This window comes from Oreochromis niloticus, linkage group LG9, assembly GCF_001858045.2.
Source record: "Oreochromis niloticus isolate F11D_XX linkage group LG9, O_niloticus_UMD_NMBU, whole genome shotgun sequence".
Lineage (NCBI taxonomy): Eukaryota > Metazoa > Chordata > Actinopteri > Cichliformes > Cichlidae > Oreochromis > Oreochromis niloticus.
The window spans coordinates 13,168,126-13,190,553 of NC_031974.2; the positions used below are offsets into that span (position 1 = coordinate 13,168,126).

At 39.7% G+C, this 22,428-nt stretch overlaps 2 protein-coding genes across 3 annotated transcripts; both read right to left on the reverse strand.

Annotated features, from left to right (window-relative positions):
- On the reverse strand, positions 1-3,722 carry LOC100710289 (TNFAIP3-interacting protein 1). 2 transcript variants are annotated; one of them, XM_013276633.3, is made up of 10 exons: positions 3,515-3,722; positions 2,675-2,787; positions 2,528-2,591; positions 2,216-2,290; positions 2,063-2,128; positions 1,837-1,980; positions 1,626-1,754; positions 1,443-1,517; positions 758-883; positions 1-666 (listed from the first exon to the last, which is right to left on the reverse strand). In XM_013276633.3, the coding sequence occupies exons 1-10, from the start codon at positions 3,515-3,517 to the stop codon at positions 526-528; spliced, it is 936 nt and encodes a 311-aa protein (XP_013132087.1). In that variant the 5' UTR covers positions 3,518-3,722; the 3' UTR covers positions 1-525. The 2 variants fall into 2 exon arrangements, with proteins under 2 accessions (XP_013132087.1, XP_005449083.1); XM_005449026.4 differs by having other exon boundaries at positions 1,837-1,950; positions 3,515-3,719.
- An 8,263-nt stretch (positions 3,723-11,985) lies between these two features.
- On the reverse strand, positions 11,986-22,216 carry LOC102078110 (ADP-ribosyl cyclase/cyclic ADP-ribose hydrolase 1-like). The gene is made up of 8 exons (XM_013276596.2): positions 21,834-22,216; positions 21,103-21,229; positions 20,868-21,006; positions 15,702-15,778; positions 14,608-14,681; positions 13,182-13,268; positions 12,961-13,044; positions 11,986-12,859 (listed from the first exon to the last, which is right to left on the reverse strand). Exons 1-8 carry the CDS (start codon positions 22,214-22,216, stop codon positions 12,802-12,804), a joined length of 1,029 nt encoding a protein of 342 aa, XP_013132050.2. The 3' UTR covers positions 11,986-12,801.
- Between the last annotated feature and the right edge of the window lie 212 nt (positions 22,217-22,428).

Genomic DNA, 22,428 nt, shown 5'->3' on the forward strand with positions numbered 1-22,428 from the left:
TTTCTTTGCCTCCTCACAGAGGTGTGATAGTTTTCATCTGTGAGTTTTAGTCCCATCACTGGGGCAAGACTCTGTTTTTTGAGAGGTTTCTACAGCGTAGTGTGGCACAGGGTGTTTACATGTGCTAAACACAGGAAATTTCCACATTTTTGTTGCATCATTGATCAGTATGGTGCATGTCAGTAGTGTTTGGGCAGTGCAATAAAACCTGTGTCACACTCAAAGTGTAATCAGCCTGTCTTGACAGTTTCATTTTACCCTTCGCTGCCTTTCTCCTCTTGGTAAGCGTATGCATCTATATTTGTGTATTAGGTTCCTCCTTTGCCCCACATAAGTCTCTCAGTGGACCCAGACTGATGGCGTGGCCTTGTTACAAGCAGGACCAGCAGAGGAGTTAGCTGGAACAGAGCTCACTTCCTCACTCTGCTGGCGGTGAACACTGATCTGGCTGCTCATACTCCAGGAAAAACTTCCAGAAAGTCCGCCTAAACAATATCCCAAAAAGACCGAGGAGTTGGTTGAGCTTCACTGCTTGTTATCGAGAGTGCACCGCCTCTGCAGCTTCATGTGGCGCTGGCTAACCTGGTGGCCCTCCGAGTTCGGACATTTGGCTTGATTTGCACAGGAACAGTTAAGCACGGGGTGCAGTTGCCGAGTCCATGTCATCTGGAAGAATAGACACAAAGCATATTAAAGTCAAGCACTAATCCTATAGTTCACATGCTGAATTTTCTAAATTAAGGGTTACGAATGGTACCTGAGATCTGAGGACATGCAGCTCGCTGTGAACTTTGGTATACTTCTTCTCCAGTTCCAGATACTTGCCCTTAAGCTTCTCCCGGTCTCTGCGCTCCTTCAGAAAGTCTTCCTTAAAGACTTCAGCCTAAATATGGACGTGAGACAAATAAAAACAGATGTCCATTAGGGGTACCTCAACAGTTTGGGCAATTCTTATACACCCCTTACTACATTTAACCTTGGATTTTATAAGATATGGTTTACACAAATCCCCTTTGGAGTTGCGTCAGGAAGAGGATCCGGTGTAAAACTCTGCCAAATCAAACATGCAGGGTGCCTGCTTTGTGGCAAAGTGGCAGCTGCTATTAGCTAGACTATACTACAGAGTGAATTTTATAGGTTTTTTAGTTGCCTTTGGACATGGACAGGTAATACCTTTTCCCTTTGTTTTCAGTCTTTATGCTAAGCTAACCCTTGCTATCACTGTATATTTGTTAAACAGGGTGGCAGCAATCTGAAGGCTACTTTCAACACTAAATGATCGATTCACATAATGACATCATCACCATATCATCTGAATGGAAATTGGTCTGTCATGCAAGGCCTGAAGCAACAAATACTGTGACTATTTTTCCAACATTAACCATTTTTTTTCACCAAGGAAGCAAAGAAAAACATCACACACATGAAGACAAAGCACTCACTTGATGTTTCCAGATGTCTAGTGTTTCATTGTCCACTCCAAGGGACTGAGAAGCCTGAAGCGCCTCCTTTAAGGCCTGCACAAACACATTGAAGCCACTGTTAGAGCGCTGTTACTGGAAGGGTTAGAATGAGACGTATCTTCCTTTTCATCAGTGAATATCAGAGAAAGCCTGATGCCTCACCTTGTTCAGTCGTCTGATCTCCTCGTGTTGATGCTGCCCTTTGCGGGTCAGGACGCTGTTCTGCGCTCGCAGCTCTTTTACTTCTTTCTGTGCTTCGAGCTTCTCAGAGCTGGCATCACCCTCTTCCATCTGTGAAAAAGCATCCCATGAGGGAACCATTAGCGCTCAGATCAAACGACTTAATCTATCAAAGAGCGGTCGGCGCATTTACCTGTGAGCTCTCTTTTTCTTTGATCACCTTGAGCTTGAGTCGGTTCAACGTGACGTGCTTTCCTTCTTCCTCTTCAAAGCGATCACACTGCTGTAATGCTTTTAACTCCTCGACCTGGACATTGGGTGCAGAACGCAGACAACACTTAAATGATAAACAAGCGCGATAATAAACCGACACGAGCTGAAAAACAACATTAAAGGATTTGAACTTGCTCCTTTCTTACCTTCTCTTTGTAGTAGTGCACCATGGTTCGGTACTCTTTTGCCCATTTCTCATTAATAGAAAGAAGCTGAGTAAAAACAGAAAGATTGTGAACCTTTAAACGTGCATACACGGGTCGTAGGATGAATACACAGAAAGTCTGAGACGTACTCACCTCGTTCTTTTGCTCTTCTAAGATAAGAATCTGTGTTTTCATGTTGACATCACTTTTGTGAGAGGACCCTTGCAACTGAGGCACATAAAAGAGAGAAAAACAGGAACTACTCAAATGTGGCACGCAGTAAATCCATCAACAGCCAAATGCCTGCGACTCTCTGGGAAATTATGCAACATGACTCCCTCTACCAACTTCCTTTTACACATTTTTGGAAGTTTTGCTTCACACTGCTTCCAGTAACCCAACGAATATCATCATTCAGTTGTGGTCAGGCAGTCAAAAGGTGGTGGTTCTCTGTTCTTTTGTTACCTGTGTGTTTTCCAGCTTCACAGACGGGTGTAGTTCTTCCCCAGTATTGCACCAAAACTCATACCTGAAAAACAAATTATTTGCATCACGTTCCTCCATAAAAACTGACTCCAATTTTCACATAAGTGCTGCTGTGATGTGTCTCACCTGTCTATATTTGGCAGTGATGGATACAGTCTGTGGGCTTGTCTGTGTTTGTCAGTATCATTTGACTCTGACAGGTCCACAGGCAGCCTTTCCACTGAGTTTTCAAGCAGAGACTGTCAAAAAAAACAAAAAGTCAAGGACATAAGTTTTATATGAAATTAATAATAATAATAATTTAAAAACCAGTTCTTCTATTGTAAGAATAAGTACGCCAGCAGAGATGTATTTACATTTGGATGGCCTAAAATGAGTTTTTCTTCTGACATAACACCCCAGTGTAGAAACAGATATTTCCACAGGTTCAGCGGTTTCATTTGACATCAATGCAAATTCCCAAAGACATCAACATAAATGAATATTACAAGTATTTCTGCTTTTGTCTCAGAAAACGATTAATCAGTCATTACTAATAACAATTCAATTACTCAAAGAGTGTGTTGCAGCCTTGACGTAGTCACTGTGCTCACTTCACGGAGATACTGTGCTGCAGTCAGCTCAGTTTGTTTGTAATGGCACAAAGTGACACTTGACTCATACCCACAAAGGATGTCGATTATCTATACCCCGCGCTGTCACGTGGTTACCCGACCTCAGCTTGCACGTTCCTCGGTAAATCATCAAATCTATTTAAACTGCTTTTAAAAACCTCTGAGGAGCTAACATGTTTATCAGGACAAGATGTCCAAGTTGTTATAAAAGCCTATTTAACTCCTCCTGCTCTGAGTCCAGGTCAGTGTTCTGTACGAAGCAAAACTTTATTTATTTATTTAAGTAGAAGGTCAGAGTTGCTCCATAATAACATAAACAAAAGCAGCGAAGTGTAAAAAGCAGCAGACTCACCATACTGCGTTTCGGAGGCGTCTTCAGAGTGTGCAGACCCGACTAAAAAACGTGTGAATTGAAGCGACGCGACTGGCTCGCCTCTCAGTTATACCGAGGATCCCCTGTGACGTGGGAAAACCCTGACTGTCCAATCAGCTGCCGGGATTCCCTCCCCGGTCCCGTGCAGTCAGAAAGAGTTGAGTGTCTGACCGACTTTGTCGAAGGAAAGGAAAGTACAAGCAGTTAATCAACCCCTCGAGCGGTAATAGACGATGTGTTTATGGTATGAATCGATGACTAAGACAAAAAAAAAAATCTGCTGTTGCACTGCAAAAGATGGCAAATCTTTATTTACGTCTTTTTAACCGAGAGAATATTTTTCTAGCATTTAAAGGTAACGCCAAGCTAACATTTACTGTATTTACAGAGATAGTTTTGCTTTATACAAAAAAAGCATGTATAATGTACAAAACTCAGTTAATTAATTCATGAATTAATTATTCTACCCGTTGGGACAACACATTACAAAATAAAGGTGTAAAATAAAATAAAATAAAATAAAATAAAATAAAATAAAATAACACTATTGATAGCTATAGATTTATAGCTTTTATAGCTTTATTTGTGTGTCTATTAACAAAAACATTTAAAAAATTACTTTGTTTACTATATATGTTATACCTCAAGATTAAAGTTCATATCCTAATTCATGTGAATGAAATTTTGAAACCATATGAAATATTATAATGATACCAAATAATATTGTAAGAGATTCTGACTCTTGATTTTTTACAGTGGACTGCCTCCAGTTTCAGCTGTGTGAACTCATCTGTATGCTGAGTATTTTTTTTTCTTTTTCTTTACTTCCTGGGTGGTTAAACTGCAGCCGCTTAAAAGCCCGACCAGCTTTCAGAACCACTAATATCGAAATGAAACTGTCCAAAAAAATGCAAAACTTATGGCCTGCGGGTTATGGGAAAATCACACATCTCGCAGGCTTATCATCTTACACAATCTCTTGACAGTCTGTTCTGAAAGGTGTTGACTCAGAGCGGGCTTATTTCAGGGAAGAAAGAGAGGGGAAAATACGCCACTGCTCCTCCTCCAGTAACTGGCACTCAGCGCGGGGGACTCAACCCAGAGCTAATTATTTATTATTTCTTATGGAAACCTGTGTGATTTATTCCCACATATAGGACACGCCATCCTTTTCTTCTTTAGGAGACTGGTTTCATGATCAGCATATTTTAATTAGAGATGATGTTACCAAACAGACACAGACATGTGATTCCTTAGTGCCCTTTTTCACATCAAGATATTTGTTTTTCTTTTGTTGAAGTGGGAGCTTCCACTCCTATTAAATATAGCCAATGGTGGGGACGTTCCAGCATGGCATTATGTGATATCCCGCACTCCACCGAAACAACCATTAATTTTTGTAGCCTAGGACATTTTTTGATATTTCCACCTGAAAAAAATAAGAAATAATGTAAAAAAATCCCCAGATTTTGCCAGTAAGACCAAAAATAGCCAACTCTCGACTCTAGGGGTGAAAGAAACTCAAGAGAGATTATACAAGTCTGTTCCCATCTATAAATGAATATAGCTACTGTCACATCATCACCATCATCATCATCATCATTGCTTTGCAGACCTGATTTGAAGCCCAAACTTGAGACCTCTACTTTCCTTGGATATCACCACCTTGGTGATATCCAAGGAAAGTGTGGATTTGAGAAGCCGACCAATGGTGCATTCTCAAGTGGTAGTGATTTGTCTGTGATAGGGTAAGCTCACCCTAAAGTGCTTTATTACACTTGAAAACAGTGAGTGAGATCAGAAACTCACTCAGAAAATTTTCACTGAAGTCACAGAGCAAGAAATACAAAGCTGCTTTCCTATAGATTTCAATATATGAATATGTATATATATATATATATATATGTATATATGTGTTTTTTTGAGCAACAGGAATCACCTCCTGCTGGTAATGGGAAAGACTGCAGAGCTAAAGCGCTTCTGCTGTCATCTTTTATCTACAGTCTATGTACACTGCACTCGCAGACCTCAGCTGTACTCTGCTGCAGACAGCTGGAAACCCAAGCAGACCCTAGAAGACTCACGTAGACGTTTTATGTGGTAACAATTTGTTAATTACATGGTAGCCCCTCCTTTAAATTGGGCCTGTTTTCTCTCCTTTTTTATTCCAAGTTGAACCATAATTTACAAAATAAACTCGTATTGAGGAAAATGTCAAACTAGTGAAGGCCATGAGACTTTTTTTTTTTTAACATAGACTCTTTTTGAAACTAGAAGACTCTCCCTCTACAGGCCATTAGGAACAGTGCAGCTTCAAGGCACTTCCACATTGGCTTTACTTCTCAGATTTCGAGGCCTTATCCATCATTTACATATTTTCTACATACATCAGACAAGAGACTAATTAATCAGGGAAAACCATATCAATACCAATAGCAACACATTATCCTATTAAGCTTTTATCTTGCCTGTTCTACAGCAGGCACGATAAATGGAGCCGTACTTATATAACACCTACTTAACTTGAATGTCTTTGAGGTACTACTTTAGGTACTTTCTACCTCACCCAATCACACACGCATTTATGCCTAAGTGCTTTATAACATTCACACACACTTACATGGATTCAACAGGGGCAAATCAGGGTTCACTATCTTGCCCAAGCAGACTTCAATACATGGACTTGAAGAGCTGGGGATCGAACACTGACCTTCTGACTGCTACACCTGTCACTATACCACCTGAGCCATACACATTTATTATCATGGTGTGTTTGGGTCATTTATAAAGAAAATGCTATCTTGACTTTTGTACTATTTTGACACAAGCGACATATTAAAAGTGTTGGAAATGTTTTGCAACCTAAAGTTATATCACCATGTGGAGATGAGATTTAAAAAACACTAACAAAAATGTTCATTTTTACTTCTGTGTAATTAAAACTGTTAATTGGAAAAGAATATAGAGAGTATATGTAGGCTTAGTAAACACTGATGTTACTAGCCAACAAATAAATCTCCAAAAATTGAATCTGTTCATCTGGACGTGATGCATTCTTGAGAATGCATCAAGACATAGCCAACAAATAATTGTGCCAAAAAAGAGAAATTCCTGTCTTAAAATGCTTATTATTATACTTAAGTTGGCCCCTTACTTATACCAGTTGTTCATGCCACATAGCCGTTTAATTGCTGTAATTTGGTTGAGACTTTCGTCGAATGCAATGCACAGGAAAAAAACAGAACATGTGCACACACTGAAAGGCAGCACATTAGTTGGATTTAAATGCTTGTGTTTGAGGCAACAGCTCATCCACCCTGGAGGTTGCAGTATTAAGCCGAGGCTGTAACTGTTAAACACTCATCAGCGGTATCTGTTCTCTGTTCTAACATAATTAAATGTGGCATCGATAGTGATGCTTTCATTAGTGTATAATCACCTGCAATTACAAATTAAATTAAAACGAGGGCTTATGTCTTGACAAGGTACAAATCCTTGTTCACAGTGGGTATTTTTGCTCTAGTGTTTATACAGTAACCAAAGGCCCAAAATAACCAACTGTAGCCCCTTTAGACTGGTTTGCAAAAGCCAGTTAGATCCCACAGACTCAATTGTTAAAATGTCCAACATTAGAGCAGAAATAAACTTCTCAGTCTGGTCCAAAAGTTGAGCTTTTTAATACTTCTAATACCTAAAGTTGTGCATTGTTAGACACGTGGCTTGACTTTGACATTGCTAATTTGAGTCACTAAACATCTTAACCATGTTTTTCTTTTTCTTTTTTGTTGTTGTTGGTTCAGTTTGGAACCTCTGCATCAAAGCCAGAAGTAATCATGTATCATGACTTAACAACCTGTCAAGCACAGATGTTTTATATCGCTGAGACCATACTGAAAAAGCAGACTAATGCTAAATTAGTGCTAAACAGTATAATGTATAAAGTAAGCATGGTAAAGCGTCATAGTTGCTGCCTGCAGGAGTTGAAAGATTTTTCTAAAAACATTCCCAGTTCAGAAGTAGCTCATCAGGGAAATTCACTTATTGCAGATGGTGCAATAAGTGAGGAGTATCAGGTGGATGAATGTGATTGGCCTCTGGTTATCCATGTACTTGCTTTAAAAAAATGTCAAGCATTAACATCACTTTGTTTGGTTGCTCAGTCGGTGATACTGTACATTTTCTACTCTAGTAAAACCTTTAACCCCCCCCCAAAAAAACTCAGTCCATATTTGTCCACATTCCTGGACCCAAGAAGGACTTGGAAAGGTTTATATCCACTAAGAAGTACTAAGTACTTTCTTGAAATGTCTATGGAGGGCGCACCATGAATAAGCTGGGAAATAGTAGTCAGCGGAGCAGGTAATGTACTGACTGTCAGGGGGCTGGCAGGGTCTGCTGGGTTTTTAGAAAACTTCTATCCAGCTTACTTGAATAAAAAGCCCGTTTTAGATAAATATGTGGAAATGTCAAAAAATGACCTTGAAGGTTTCGCTGTCACCACAATAACACTTTGCCACTGTCCTAAAAGTGCCACACAAAGATTATTATTAGTGTGATTGTGCGAATGGCAACAACAGTGACTCAAACCGTGACAATGTTTACCGACATTACAGTACTTGTCACAGTACCCCATGTTGTGGTTTTACACAAGGGGCCTTCTTCATATTACACCTGTGCAGTGAGAACCCCGAACGCCTCTTCCCAGCACCAATACAGCCCATTTACGGTACGTGTGACACAGCAGCTATACGCTAGAAAGGAAAGAGGAGGTTTTACTCTGCTTGAGGAGCCTCCCTCTTCCTGCCACAAGAGTATCACTCACACAAATATGTCTAACTCTGCTCTTTAAAGATCCTGTCACAGATCTTTGGTTCACACGCGAAACAGATAAGACTCTTTGTGGCGTACACCTCCGAATTAAAAACCCAAAACGGGTTTGATCTTGTTCTGGAACACTTTCTCTTGTGATCAGTGGTTTAGCAGGTTTGCATAACTGCACACGTGTTAGTGTAACCTTTGCTATCGGTTTCACGTGAAAGAAAAAAGAAAACAAACAACGTTTAGGTGAAAAAGTGGAACGATAAAGCCACAGTTAGCTAAGCAAATACTGCTTGTTGTCAGAGACTTCTTTCCATAAAATCACGATGACTTCACAGAAAGTTACTGAAGCTGAATTTGAACTTACTCAGCCGGTTCGCTTTTTAGGTTTTGTTTCAAGTTTCCAAAATCAGAGCTGAGGCTTTCATAAGTACTGCTTGTGGCGTGGAAACAGACTGTTTTCTGATAAATTATTTAACAAAACATAACTGCATGACCTGCTCATCAAAGGTGTAGCTTGTTTTCAAGTATATATTTCAGCTGATCTAAATTTTCACCTAATCCCTCTCAGAAAAAACTAAACAAAAAAAGACTGAATAACAAATATATTTTTTAGATATTATTAGTGAAACCCATTTATATGCAGATAATTATAGTTTTAGAAATAAAATGCCCTTCAGTCACAGTCACAGAGTTTTTATACACTATAGAAATCAAGATTTAGAATAAAAAAACAAGGAAAAAGGAAATACACAGGGCTTATTAAAACATGTCTTAAAATTAGGTAAATACAACTTCAGATTAACAAAAGCATGAAATATTACACAGTGTCATTATTTCTTGAAGAAAACCAAAGCCAAAATGCAGGTTTTTGAAAAACTAATTACGCCTTTACTGCTTCCACATAAGCAAAAGTTCAGGTTTCCAATCAATCAGTTTCCAGGCTTTCCAGCAGTGTTGGCCCTTCAGCCTAAGGTCAAGCTGTGCAATACTCAGAGAAACTGAACAAAAAAAGCCCAAGAGCTACATCTCAGACACTACAGGCCTCAGTTTACTTTAACTGATGTTAAATATTAAAGTTCATGACAGCACAATTATAAAAACACTGAACAAGTACGGCTTGTCTGACAGGGTTACCGGGAGAAATCCTCTTCTTTCTAAAAACAATAGAGCATTGTCCTTTATATCAAAGTATATAGTATATCAAAGTAATCCTGCATCAAATATGAAGCCATCTGTCCAATAAGCTAAAGCTTGGCCCAGATTGTGCCATGAAATAGGGCAATTATCGCAAGCACAGCAGCAACTCTACAACTGAATGGCTGACAGAAAAAGATGAGAATTCATCTACTGCAATCTACTGAAAGTACTGAAATATCACAGTAAAGAACAGTGGGCCTAAATTCCATCGCAATCATGTGAAAGACTGATAAAGTTACACAGAAAAACTGTACCTCACGCTACTTCAAGTTGTTGCTAAAGGAGGTTTTACAAGTGACCGATTCATGGGCTGTGCTTGCACACTGTTTCTTGGCTATGTTTTTGTTAAATAAATAATGACACTGTGTAAAATGTCATGTTTGTAGTTCCCCCAGGTTGTATTTACCTAATTGTAAGTCTGGCTGAGAACCAGATGGTTTTGTTTTATCTCTTAATACATAAAACATTGGAACTGACAGAGAGTGTGCTTTCTTTTTACTATGACTGTATGTATACTTTTACTGAAAATGCTTTGTTGACTATTGCAGACCACTGACCGTGACATAGGAAGATCCTCAATAAGGTGTAGTTTCAGTTCATGTTTTCTGAGTTCCCGTCAGTCTCTTCTATAGTTTGCGTTTTGTCCTGTCTACCTGTGCTTTTCTTTTCTCTTTCCCTTTGCCCAAAAGTTCATGGCAGATAGCTGATCCTCCCTGTCCCTGGTTCTGCTGGAGGTTTCTTCCCATTAAAAGGGAGTTTTTTTTCTTTATAGCTCAGGGCTTGCTCATAGGGGATCATCTTGTTGTGATTTTCTCTGTAATACTGTAGGGTCTTTACCTTACAGTCTAAAGCACCTTGAGGTGACTGTTGATGTGGTTTGGCGCAATATAAATAACACTGAACTGAACAGAACTGTAGCTCAGTTGTAGATCATAATGAAATGAATACTTAACTTTTTACCATGAAGTTAACTACAGAAACTATAAAATTTCCTAATTATTTCCTCTATCATTGCTGTAAGTGAACCTCTTTTAAACTGTCCTGTTCTCTTTTTTCTTTTCCTCTAACCCCTTTGCAGGCATGCCCAGTCACTAGAAGAGAAAAAAAAACAAGCACAAAGTACTGGTTTTACTGTCATGGTTTACTGGAACACAAAGAATTTGAGGTACATTAATTACACCTGCACTTTTCTTACTGTGACATGTTGAAATGTGTGCTACAAGAAAGGACTGTGCATCCCTCAGTCAGCCGCCCACACAGAAACAGTGCTATGGTGGATGAATGTAGTGAATCTGCATGTAAGGAAGAATCACAAAGGTAAAGGGCAACTGGCAAAACCCTTTGAAAGTACCTCCAAAACACACATGCATTAAGACAGTTTTTCCGCTTACACCACTCACCACTTTGCAACAATAAACTGGGCTTTATTTAACCTATTTGCTCATCAATTGCTCTGGATACAAGAAAAAAACAACAACGTGTTGTATTATATGTGTATTATTTGACATAACAAGACTGGTTTCATTCATCTACTGAAAGCGGGAACCATACATATCAGCGAGGCATTGTCACTGCTTATGGTCCAGTATACATATAAGATGCTGTGTCCAAATTAACCCCTTAATGCGTAGTGTATCATATTTGATACACTTTGGACTTTGATATAATCAGTGTGAATTTCCCCTCCCCGAAAAACCTAAATAAATTGCACAATATATTTTTAAGCAATTAAAAAAAACAGACAAGCAAATATGATACAAATTAAATGTCATATATGGAAATTGAATTGTGATTTAATTTTTAAACAATTAAATAAAATTAAACAAAAGAAGGTTAAATAAACGCTGTTTTCAGAAAAATGCTATTTTCTGGCAGTTATTTCGTGATTCAGGTTTTAAAGGGTTAAATGCTGCAAACACTTCTGGTCCATGTTGACACTGACTGCGTCATTATTTAGTCATCATTGGTCAAACCAGTGTGCTCATCCTCTCCATTGACACTGTTATTATCAAGCCATCTGTGGATTTAGTTTAGGTCTTTACAACTTTTAATAAAAGGTTAACTGCTTTCACTTTCACCTATTAGAACTAATTATAATAGAATGACCTTTAGATAAATCCACCTGACATTTAAGCCAAGGAGCTGCATTTACTACGTGAGTCAACTGCTAAAATAGGGTAAGCGGCTAATCTTATCTGGACGGGTGTGTTATGGAAGCAAGTGTTAGATGAACAGGCCTTGACATGACTTAGCTCATTGATGTGAACGTTTTTAAAGCATCTGTCACAAGAATAAATGAACTTCCAGAGAAATGCAGAATAAAAGCTTTTGGCTGTTTAAATACAGTAATGAGTAAATCAAAAGTCTTGAGTCACCCCACATTTCTTTATATTTTATATTTTGTTGGAAAAATGGGAAATTGCTGCTGTTATTAAAATATGTGCAAACATGCATGAAAATAGAGTGTATAAGGCAAGAGTTTGTACAATTCTAATGACCATGAAAGTCTAGATTTTCTTGTCATTCCTTTAAGTAGTCTTCAGGAATAGTTCTCTAGGCTTCTTGGAGGATTTTAAAGCTTTTCTTTGGATGTTGGCTGCCTTCGGTTCTGTCGAGATGATTCCACTCTGCTTTAATATTGTTGAGATTCGGGCTCTGGGGAGACCAATCCATACTTGTTGAAATGAAGCCCCAAACCATGACACAGACGCCATGGTGTTTTATAGATGGCTTTAGACACTCACTGTTGTACATCCTCGACACATGCCGACAATGTGAAGAAAAAACTTCAAATTTGCATTCGTCACCCCATAAGAACTGTTGCAACAGATTTTCAGTCCAGACTTTAAACAACAAAGACATGATGTGTTTGCACTTTACTGGATTCAAATGTGATTACATAACAATCATTATTACACTGAAATACAAATAAAGTTTACAACCTTGTGTCTTAATATTTTATTTTGAAAATAATGCATATTTTGTGACCAGGAGATAGCAGCCTTCATACTCAGTGTGTTTAATTAAAACAAACAAACAAAACAAAACAAAAGTTTCACGTCAGATCCCGCAAAATGAAAAACAATATTTTCATAATGTGATGTATTGCAGATGTTCATTTGAAAAACATATTTCACATGTATGTGAAAAAAAAATACTCAGAGTTTATTTAAAAATTGAAAAGGAAACAAGAGAAAGGTTTCTGTGGCTGAATGCTATTATGTTGTGTCTGATACAGTCAGACTTGTTCACCAGCAGGTTCTACATGCTATCTGTGGTTTGGAGCCGCATTCCTGAATCCGAGATCTGTTTGAATACATTCCAGGATAATAACGAGAGGTCAGTCGTGCTTTGTGAGGACAGACACAAACAAGTCGTCAGCTCCTTTGTAATGCACATGTACTTACTCAGGCACGTCTTTGCAGCTGTATGTTATCCCTTTATGTAGCGCGTTCTTTAATTTCTGTAGGGATGCGTTTTTGCAGTTTGATCTGAACAAATGGAACAGAAGCAGTTAATGTAGGGTCAGTTTTAAAATATTCATGCCCAGATTGGCCATTCTGATATAAATTAAACAAATAAAGGAGAACATTGTGGTGAAAGATTTGCATATCAGAGGAAATCTTACTTGGCATTCTTCTGTATGACCATAACAACATTCAGGCTCCTGACCTTAGGGGCTTTAAACCTCGTCACCTCAACTTTTGCAAAAGTACTGAAGAGTAAAAAAACAACAACAACCCAAAATTCAAACGAAAATTCAAAAGACCACTTAAAATGAACTTGAGGAGTGCGATTGATTTTAAAAATGCTGCTTTGAAGATGAGGAACTGAGTCTGTGACCGCTACCTGCTAGCTGCCATCTTCAAAGCAGCTCTGATGAATCAAGACTGATAAAACAGTAGTTAGACAGAATCAGTCTGCTATCACTTTGTGACTAAATGAGGCCAATTTAGCAATCTGTTTGTGATTCATTGATGAAAACCACAAATCTGTTACCATCTGTTGCAAATTTGTTGCTGTCGGCGCACACAGCATTTTACGTTAGACAACAATTCAGACCCAGTGTTTTGTGTTTTTTTTTAATAAATTTATATTATTTGATTTAGTGTTATTCATGGTTTTGGCTCTTATTCTTAATCTCTCTGTGTTATATTTTTTGTTTCCAGTCTTTAGCTTTTTGTTAGCTAGCTTTGTGCCTTCCCCATGTTCCACGTGTTCTCTATGTTCCCTCTGTCTCCCCAGTCAGTCATGTCTCCATGTCTCAATGTCAACTGTGGGTCTCTGTGAATGTCTCACACTTCCTGTTTTAATTTGACTGTCTCATGTCCCATGCTCAGTGTTTCAGCGTTGCTCCCTCCCTGTCTCGTTTTGTCAGATTAGTCCCAGCTGTGTTTCCCTCCTGTTTCCCATTCCCTCATTACTCCCTTTTGTATTTAAGCCCTGTGTTTCTCTCTGCCCGGTTTTGCGTCGTTTCCTCATGTTGCTGTGTGTCTCTCCCATAGGCCTTGTTTCCCTGAGTGGTTTTAGTTTGCTTCCTGTTTAGGTTATGTTTTGTGTTTTCTACGCTCGGATGTTCACAGCAAATAAAGCTGCCTCTTTGAGTTTATCCCCGTGTGTGCTGAGTTCTGCTTTTGGGTCCACATCCTGTCTGCCACAGCACTAACCTTGACTGAACTACTTCAGTTGCAGATTGTTAAAAACCTTTCCAACCTGATTTGGTTTGTAGAACAAGAACATTTTTTTTTTTACAACAACCTTTGACCTTGTGCAAGAAGGACAATAATAACTGTTTTTTAAATAGAACTTTTACTCTGCAGTGGCAAGGCAGACATAAAAGTCACTTTTTGCACTTAGTCATTTAAAACAAATAGGAAAAAACTGATGAATAAAGAACTAAATACAAAGGCAAAGCAAAGCCTTAAGATTCCTTGAAACTAGGTGCATATGCCAGTGTTACATTAGTGGCTCTCATTAACATTATAATGGAAGACATTTCTTTATTTTTCTCACTAAAAGTCATAAAACTGTGGGAGAAGCAGAAGCAGCCCTACCTTGTAGGATCGAATGGTGTGGTGGTGGACCCGCTTAGCATTGCCGTGACATCACCACAGGCAACATCTGCATACTGTACAGACACACAAAGGGGATTTTAAGAGAAACACTCACTCATCTTGTAAGAAAAAACTAAAAAATAACACAAGATTTGGTCCTGAAATTAATGTTAGTTATTTGTCTCTTCCTGTAAAGGGAGGTTTATCAATCAGAAGTCACTATTGATGTGATAATGGAGCATGGGACATATGAAGTCCCTTTTTTTGAGAAATAACTGTACTTCATACTCCACAGATTGATATTATGCAAACATCTTTGTATTCAAAACAGGAAGTATGGGGCTGCAACATATAACTGAGGTTTTGCCATTTTTAACTGTCCAAATGTTGTAATAATTTTGAACAAAACAAGTTGTACTACTTTTCAAAGATTTGCTAAGAGTGTCAAGAAATGGTAGATTTAGGTGACATATGTAACAAATTCCAGGATGAGCCCTCACTAGTTTTGGGAGAGGTCACTGTTTAGTAGTAGCGGTGTAATTCAGGAAAAAACAGCATTTCATTTATAAAAACATTTAATTCTCTCACTTAATTTTATATTTTGCTTACTTTATGGTATTTTTGTGCTCTCTGAATTAATACCAAAAAGCTACTTTATTTAAAAGCTACTTTATTTAAAGCTATGTGGCCCTTGCTTTTGCAGCATGCGTCCCATAAGTAACGGATCTTTACAAATTAATTAATCTCAAATTTATTATACACAGTGCAGCATCTCTAGCTGAATGTATTTTTTGGAGGGGTTATTCCCTTTAACAACTGAAATGCTTAACCTTTAATCTCATGGGCTCTTTTGAATGTGTGGGCTGCCACTCACTCCGGAGAGCGCTCCATGTACGTAGACTGACACAAAACCTCATTGACAGACAACGAGACAGCGTGAACATTTCTTTTCTCCATCACCATCACTTATACTCAGGAGGGATTTGCTACACTCTGCGGTGCACTTGTGTGTTATTTTAAGCAATGCAGGAACTCAGGACTATGCTGTTTAACATAGAGAAAGAAAATGTAGTAAATTCATGTTGAAAACTTACAGCAGCAGAGGCACGAATCCAAAATGAGTCAACAGGGTTGTTTTCACACGTTCTTGGGCACCCAGTAGTGAAGGTATCTATGACAACAATATGCATATTTACTTGGGTTAGCTCCTCAAAATAACATGCAATAATGAACTTCAGTGTCCCTCTAATAATCCAATATTAATTTTAATAATGCTCTTTAGCCTGTTTGCCAATTGGTGTAGTTCCAGATTCCCCCTGTAGGTCTGGTGCTAGTAACAATACATAAAAATAAAATAAAAAACAGAATACCAATATTTATATTTTTATATGGCAATATCTATTTAGAGATCATTAAAGCAAGTCATAAATCCAAAAAATAAAATTAATGCGTAGACACACAATATATATATTTTTTAAATATATTTGATTAATGATGCTTCTGTATAGTATATGTACAGAAAGGCTAGAACCAGCAGACTGAGAGACAGCTTTGTCCATCAGGCTGTCAGGATGCTAAATTCACTCCCCACTCTCACCCACCCCCCAAACATATATGTATATATATATACATATATATACATATATGTATATATATACATATATACATGTATATATACATATATACGTATACATACACGTATACATACATATGTATGTATATATACGTATATATACATATGTGTGTATATATATATATATATATATATATATATATATATATATATATATATATATACATATATATATATATATATATATATATATACATATATATATATATATTTAAAAAAAACACAACACCCATCTCGCCCCTGCGGGTGGTTTATCCTTCAAGCTCGGGTCCTCTACCAGAGGCCTGGGAGCTTGAGGGTCCTGCGCAGTATCTTAGCTGTTCCCAGGACTGCGCTCTTCTGGACAGAGATCTCCGATGTTGTTCCCGGGATCTGCTGGAGCCACTCGCCTAGCTTGGGAGTCACCGCACCTAGTGCTCCGATTACCACGGGGACCACCGTTACCTTCACCCTCCACATCCTCTCGAGCTCTTCTCTGAGCCCTTGGTATTTCTCCAGCTTCTCGTGTTCCTTCTTTCTGATGTTGCTGTCATTCGGAACCGCTACATCAATCACTACGGCCGTCTTCTTCTGTTTGTCTACCACCGCTATGTCCGGTTGGTTAGCCACCACCATTTTGTCCGTCTGCATCTGGAAGTCCCACAGGATCTTAGCCCGGTCATTCTCCACCACCCTTGGGGGCGTCTCCCATTTTGACCTCGGAACTTCCAGGCCATACTCGGCACAGATGTTTCTGTATACTATGCCGGCCACTTGGTTATAGCGTTCCATGTATGCCTTGCCTGCTAGCATCTTGCACCCTGCTGTTATGTGCTGGATTGTCTCAGGAGCATCTTTACACAGCCTGCACCTGGGGTCTTGCCTGGTGTGATAGACCCCAGCCTCTATGGATCTTGTGCTCAGTGCTTGTTCCTGTGCTGCCATGATTAGTGCCTCCGTGTTGTCTTTCAGTCCAGCCACTGGTAGGATTTCTGGATATCAGCCACCTCCTCTATCTGCCGGTGGTACATACCGTGCAGGGGCCTGTCCTTCCATGATGGTTCCTCACCTTCCTCCTCTTTCTTGGGTTTCTGCTGCCTGAGGTATTCACTGAGCACGCTGTCAGTTGGGGCCATCTTCGTGATGTATTCGTGGATGTTTCTTTTCTCATCCTGGACTGTGGTGCTGACACTCACCAGTCCCCGGCCTCCTTCCTTCCGCTTAGCGTACAGCCTCAGGGTGCTGGACTTGGGGTGAAATCCTCCATGCATGGTAAGGAGCTTTCTTGTCTTTATGTCAGTGGCTTCTATCTCCTCCTTTGGCCAGCCTATTACCCCAGCAGGGTACCTGATCACGGGCAGGGTGTAGGTGTTGATGGCCCGGATCTTGTTCTTACCGTTCAGCTGACTCCTCAGGACTTGCCTGACCCTCTGCAGGTACTTGGTGGTTGCAGCTTTCCTAGCGGCCTCTTCATGGTTCCCATTCGCCTGCGGGATCCCCAGGTACTTGTAACTGTCCTCTATGTCTGCAATGTTGCCTTCTGGTAGTTCGATCCCCTCAGTTCTGACTACCTTCCCTCTCTTTGTTACCATCCGACTACACTTCTCCAGTCCAAACGACATTCCAATGTCATTGCTGTATAGCCTGGTAGTGTGGCTCAGTGAATCGATGTCTCGTTCACTCTTGGCATACAGCTTGATGTCATCCATGTACAGGAGGTGGCTGACAACTGCTCCGTTCCGTAGTCGGTATCCATAGCCAGTCTTGTTAATGATCTCACTGAGGGGGTTCAGGCCTATGCAGAACAGCAGTGGGGACAGAGCATCTCCTTGGTAGATCCCGCACTTGATGGTGACTTGTGCCATGGGCTTGGAGTTGGCCTCTAGTGTTGTCCGCCACATCCCCAGTGAGTTCCTGATGAAGGCTCTTAGGGTCCTGTTGATCTTGTACAATTCTAGGCATTCCAGTATCCAGCTGTGGGGCATTGAGTCATAGGCCTTCTTGTAATCAATCCAGGCAGTGCACAGGTTGGTCAGTCTGGTCTTGTAGTCTCGGCTGACTGTTCTGTCTAACAGTAGCTGGTGTTTTGTGCCTCTGGTATTCTTGCCAATCCCTTTCTGTGCCCCGCTCATGTATTGATCCATGTGCCTGTTCATCTTAGCCGATATGATGCCTGACAGGAGCTTCCATGTAGTACTGAGGCAGGTTATTGGTCAGTAGTTGGATGGGACCGGTCCCTTCTTGGGGTCCTTGGGGATCAGGACCGTCTGACCTTCAGTTAGCCATTCCGGGTGTCTGTCGTTAACTAGCAGCTGGTTCATTTGTGCTGCCAGACGCTCGTGGAGTGCAGTCAGCTTCTTCAGCCAGTAGGCGTGAACCATGTCGGGCCCTGGTGCTGTCCAACTCTTCATACTGGAGACCCTTTCTTGGATATCTGCCACTGTGATGGTTACTGGACCCTGTTCAGGGAGGTCGCTATGGTCTGCCCTCAGATCCACTAGCCACTGAGCATTGCCGTTATGGGTTGCGTCCCTCTCCCATATGCTCTTCCAGTATTGCTCCGTCTCCAGCCTTGGTGGTGCTGTTCTCTTATTGTTCCCTTGCCACTGAGAGTACACCTTTTGTGGAGAACAGCTGGTTTATTCTCCTGCCTTCTATCTCTCTGGTGTACCTCCTCAAGCAGCTGGCCAAGGCTGTGAGTCTTTGCTTGGCAGTTTCCAAGGCCTCAGGTATGGACGGCTTGCTGTATTTCTTATGCACCTTCTTTGTCGCACCTTTCTGCAACTCCGTGAGTTGGCTAACCGTGCTACTTTGATCTTGCCCTCTAGCCTCCTTCTCCATGGAGGGTACTGCTCCTTGTGGCTGTTCAACTTATAGCCAAGCATCTCACTGATCACTGCTGCCGTACTGTAGATCAGCTTGTTAGTGTCGGTAATCGTGGTTGTAGGTATCATCCGTAATGCTGCATTAACATCATCTAGTAGACCTTCTGAGGGTACTTCACGTAATCTTGGTAACCAGCTACGGGGGATTTAGGTTTGGTACATATATATATATGTGTGTGTATAGAGCTGGGCGATATATCGAGTTTTTTTAAAATATCGATATATTTTTATAAGAGATATAAGATGTGACAATATCGTTTATATCGATATAGTCTATGTTACGTTATAATTATAGTTGCGGAGCCCCAAGTTTGCCTCTCTTTCATCCACTTTTGTCTCTACGCAACGTTACTCGACCTCGCCTCTCCTTCACTGAACACAACTCCCCCTCCTCCCCCATCGCTTCACCTGCAGGCAGCAACAAGATGGACACGGCAAATCTCCGTTAATGAGTTACTGCGCATTGCAGCGTGCGTGGGGCTGGACGGTGTCAACGTGTTAACGAGCTAACCACGCTAACGAGCTAGCCACGCTAACGCCATGCACGGCCTGAAATCCTTTCATCTTCTCAAAAGTTGACAGTGCACCTTTTGTATGAATTCTGGTTGTGCTTGATGACCGTGAACCGATTTTATGTGATACACAGCGCTCAGCAATCTCTCAAAAAATATTTTAGTTTGACTTTGGTAAGCTACGGAGCTGCACCGCTTGATGGATTGTCGGAGCATTACGGCTACCGAGGAGCCTCACGGAGTGATACGTACTGTGCTTCAACGTAATATTACCGTATTGTGTGTGTATAAGGACCATAAATGGCACCTGTCCAGAGACATGGTTACGAAGCGGATTTCAAACTCCAGGCTGTCAGTCACGCAGTAGAAGTTGGGAACAGAGCAGCTGTGAAATCTGTCTATGTTATTATGCTCAGCGTCTTTTAGTTTACATTTTGACTGCACAATTGTGAGCTCTTTGTTATGCACAAAACAACATAGTTTTCTTTTATTTATAGAGCATCATTATTTAATAAATGCTCATAATTTATTTTTGAGTAGTTTTTTTTCATGTACATCTATGCTGTATGTTAATAAAAGTGCCTGTGTGACATCTGGGACACAGCTTTGACTAAGAACTCTCTTTTTGTTCTTACTTTATGGCTTTAAAAAAATATCGAGATATATCTTATATCGCCATCCAGCTAAAAAATATCGAGATATGAATTTTGGGTCATATCGCCCAGCTCTATATATGTATATATATATATATATATATATATATATGTATATGCTGGATGGCGTAGATAGCAGCTGGATAGCGTAGTGGTTAGACTACATACATACATATACATATATATATATATATATATATATATATATATATATTATATATATATATATATATATATATATATATATATATCATTGTGTATGTTTCTGTTCTGTGTCCTGTGTACTGTTTGTTTGTATATGTGTCTTTTTGGCTGCTGTTATATATTATAGCGCTTAAATAATAATAATAATATATAGATAGATAGATATGTTTGACTTTGACTAGATGTGGCAAGTTTAAGAAATTCTCCTCAAAAACCATGACTTGACTCCTGGTATGTAAATGTAACAACAGGCCAAACAAGATGAATTACATATATTTTTAGATTCTAGCATGATTTATATTATCAACTGTCGGTGCTCTTTTGCCGGTGTCTAGATTTTTATAGCGCTTAAATAATAAACTGTGATTCTTATCTACTGCTTTGAGAGTGTTACCGTTGCTGCCTTTTTTTCCACACCAGGTCAGACCATTCAGGGAATATCCCAACAGAGTGTCCTCCAAAGTGACAAAACAATCCTTTCTCTTTGCAGTGAAACCATGGACCACAACCTTGGTTTTGCTCCAGAACATCATCTAACCCACAAACACAGATATTTATGTATTGTTAAACAGATCATGAATGATTGTGGCAGATGGGATGATTGAGATGGTGTAATCATTGATTATTACTTTGTTGCACTGAGGTTTGAAGGGGGCTGCAGCAATCAGGGGATCATAAGCTTCCACTGGAACTTTACATGGATCCTTGTTCACATAGGCCTGCTGAAAGGCATCCCATAGCTTTTGACAGTCATATCTAAAAATTAAATAAAGTTTTTTAATGTTTAGGTGTATTTTCTTTTAAAGAAATGCTAAATATGCTAAATAGTGTATCACATTTACATAACTCTTATATATTTGTTGTTTATGGCAGTTTATGGCAGGGAAATTGCCATGGGGTTAGACTCTGGACACTGACTGTGCACTTCTTGTTTTTAGTGAAGCACTTTGTAACTTTTTTTCTTCTAAAGCAAAATTTAAGTATCCCAGAAGGAAACAGGCAAAAACACCTGACAGATATATTCACAGTTCACAGTTCCGTCTAGGTACTATAGGTGCAGTGATATACATCATTATTAGATACTAATGACATGAAAATCAGCTGAGCAGACATCAGCAGATCAATCACTGACTATAATACCAATCCTGCTGTTAAGCAGAGCAGCCTTGCCACTTCATGAGTTCAAATGCAGTTAGTGCTGTATTTGCCAAAAATGCTTAAACATGCAAAGATGCAAGTGCACATGTATACATTCATTAATTACTCATTCATCATTTAGATTTGAAGCTGAAGCCCCATTTCTCTTTACAAAAATAATGAAAAGTGTAAATAAAAAAAATGCTGAAATACCATCACTTACTGATTGAACTTCTTACACCTAGACAAAAATGTAGATTTAGGGTCACTTTCGTTTGTTTGTAGAATTGGTCCCAACACCCCACCAATGGTTACAATAATAAGGACAGTGATGGCACTTAATATGCGTTTCCATGGACGAGGAGTCTCCTCTTGCTTCTCTTGCTTCTCTTGCTTCTCTTGCTCCTCTTGCTCCTCTTGCTTCTCTTGCTTCTCTTGCTTCTCTTGCTCCTGTTGCTCTTGTTGGTCCTCTTGCTCCTGTTGCTCCTCTTGCTTCTCTTGCTCCTCTTGCTTCTCTTGCTTCTCTTGCTCCTCTTGCTCCTCTTGCTTCTCTTGCTTCTCTTGCTCCTCTTGCTCCTCTTGCTTCTCTTGCTTCTCTTGCTCCATTTGTAATGCGTAAAAAGATGGAAACATTTTGCTTTCTGGAGAAGTCTGCTTCACAAAATGTTGTTTACTTTCACTATCGCCTGAAGTTGGGCATCTGTTTATGGAGATGCAGAATGACTGTGCACACACAAACTATTCAGGCTGTGTCCAATCAGAAGTCTTGTCCAATCATAACGGAGATAAATGTGCAAAGGAGTTAAATGTATCAAGTT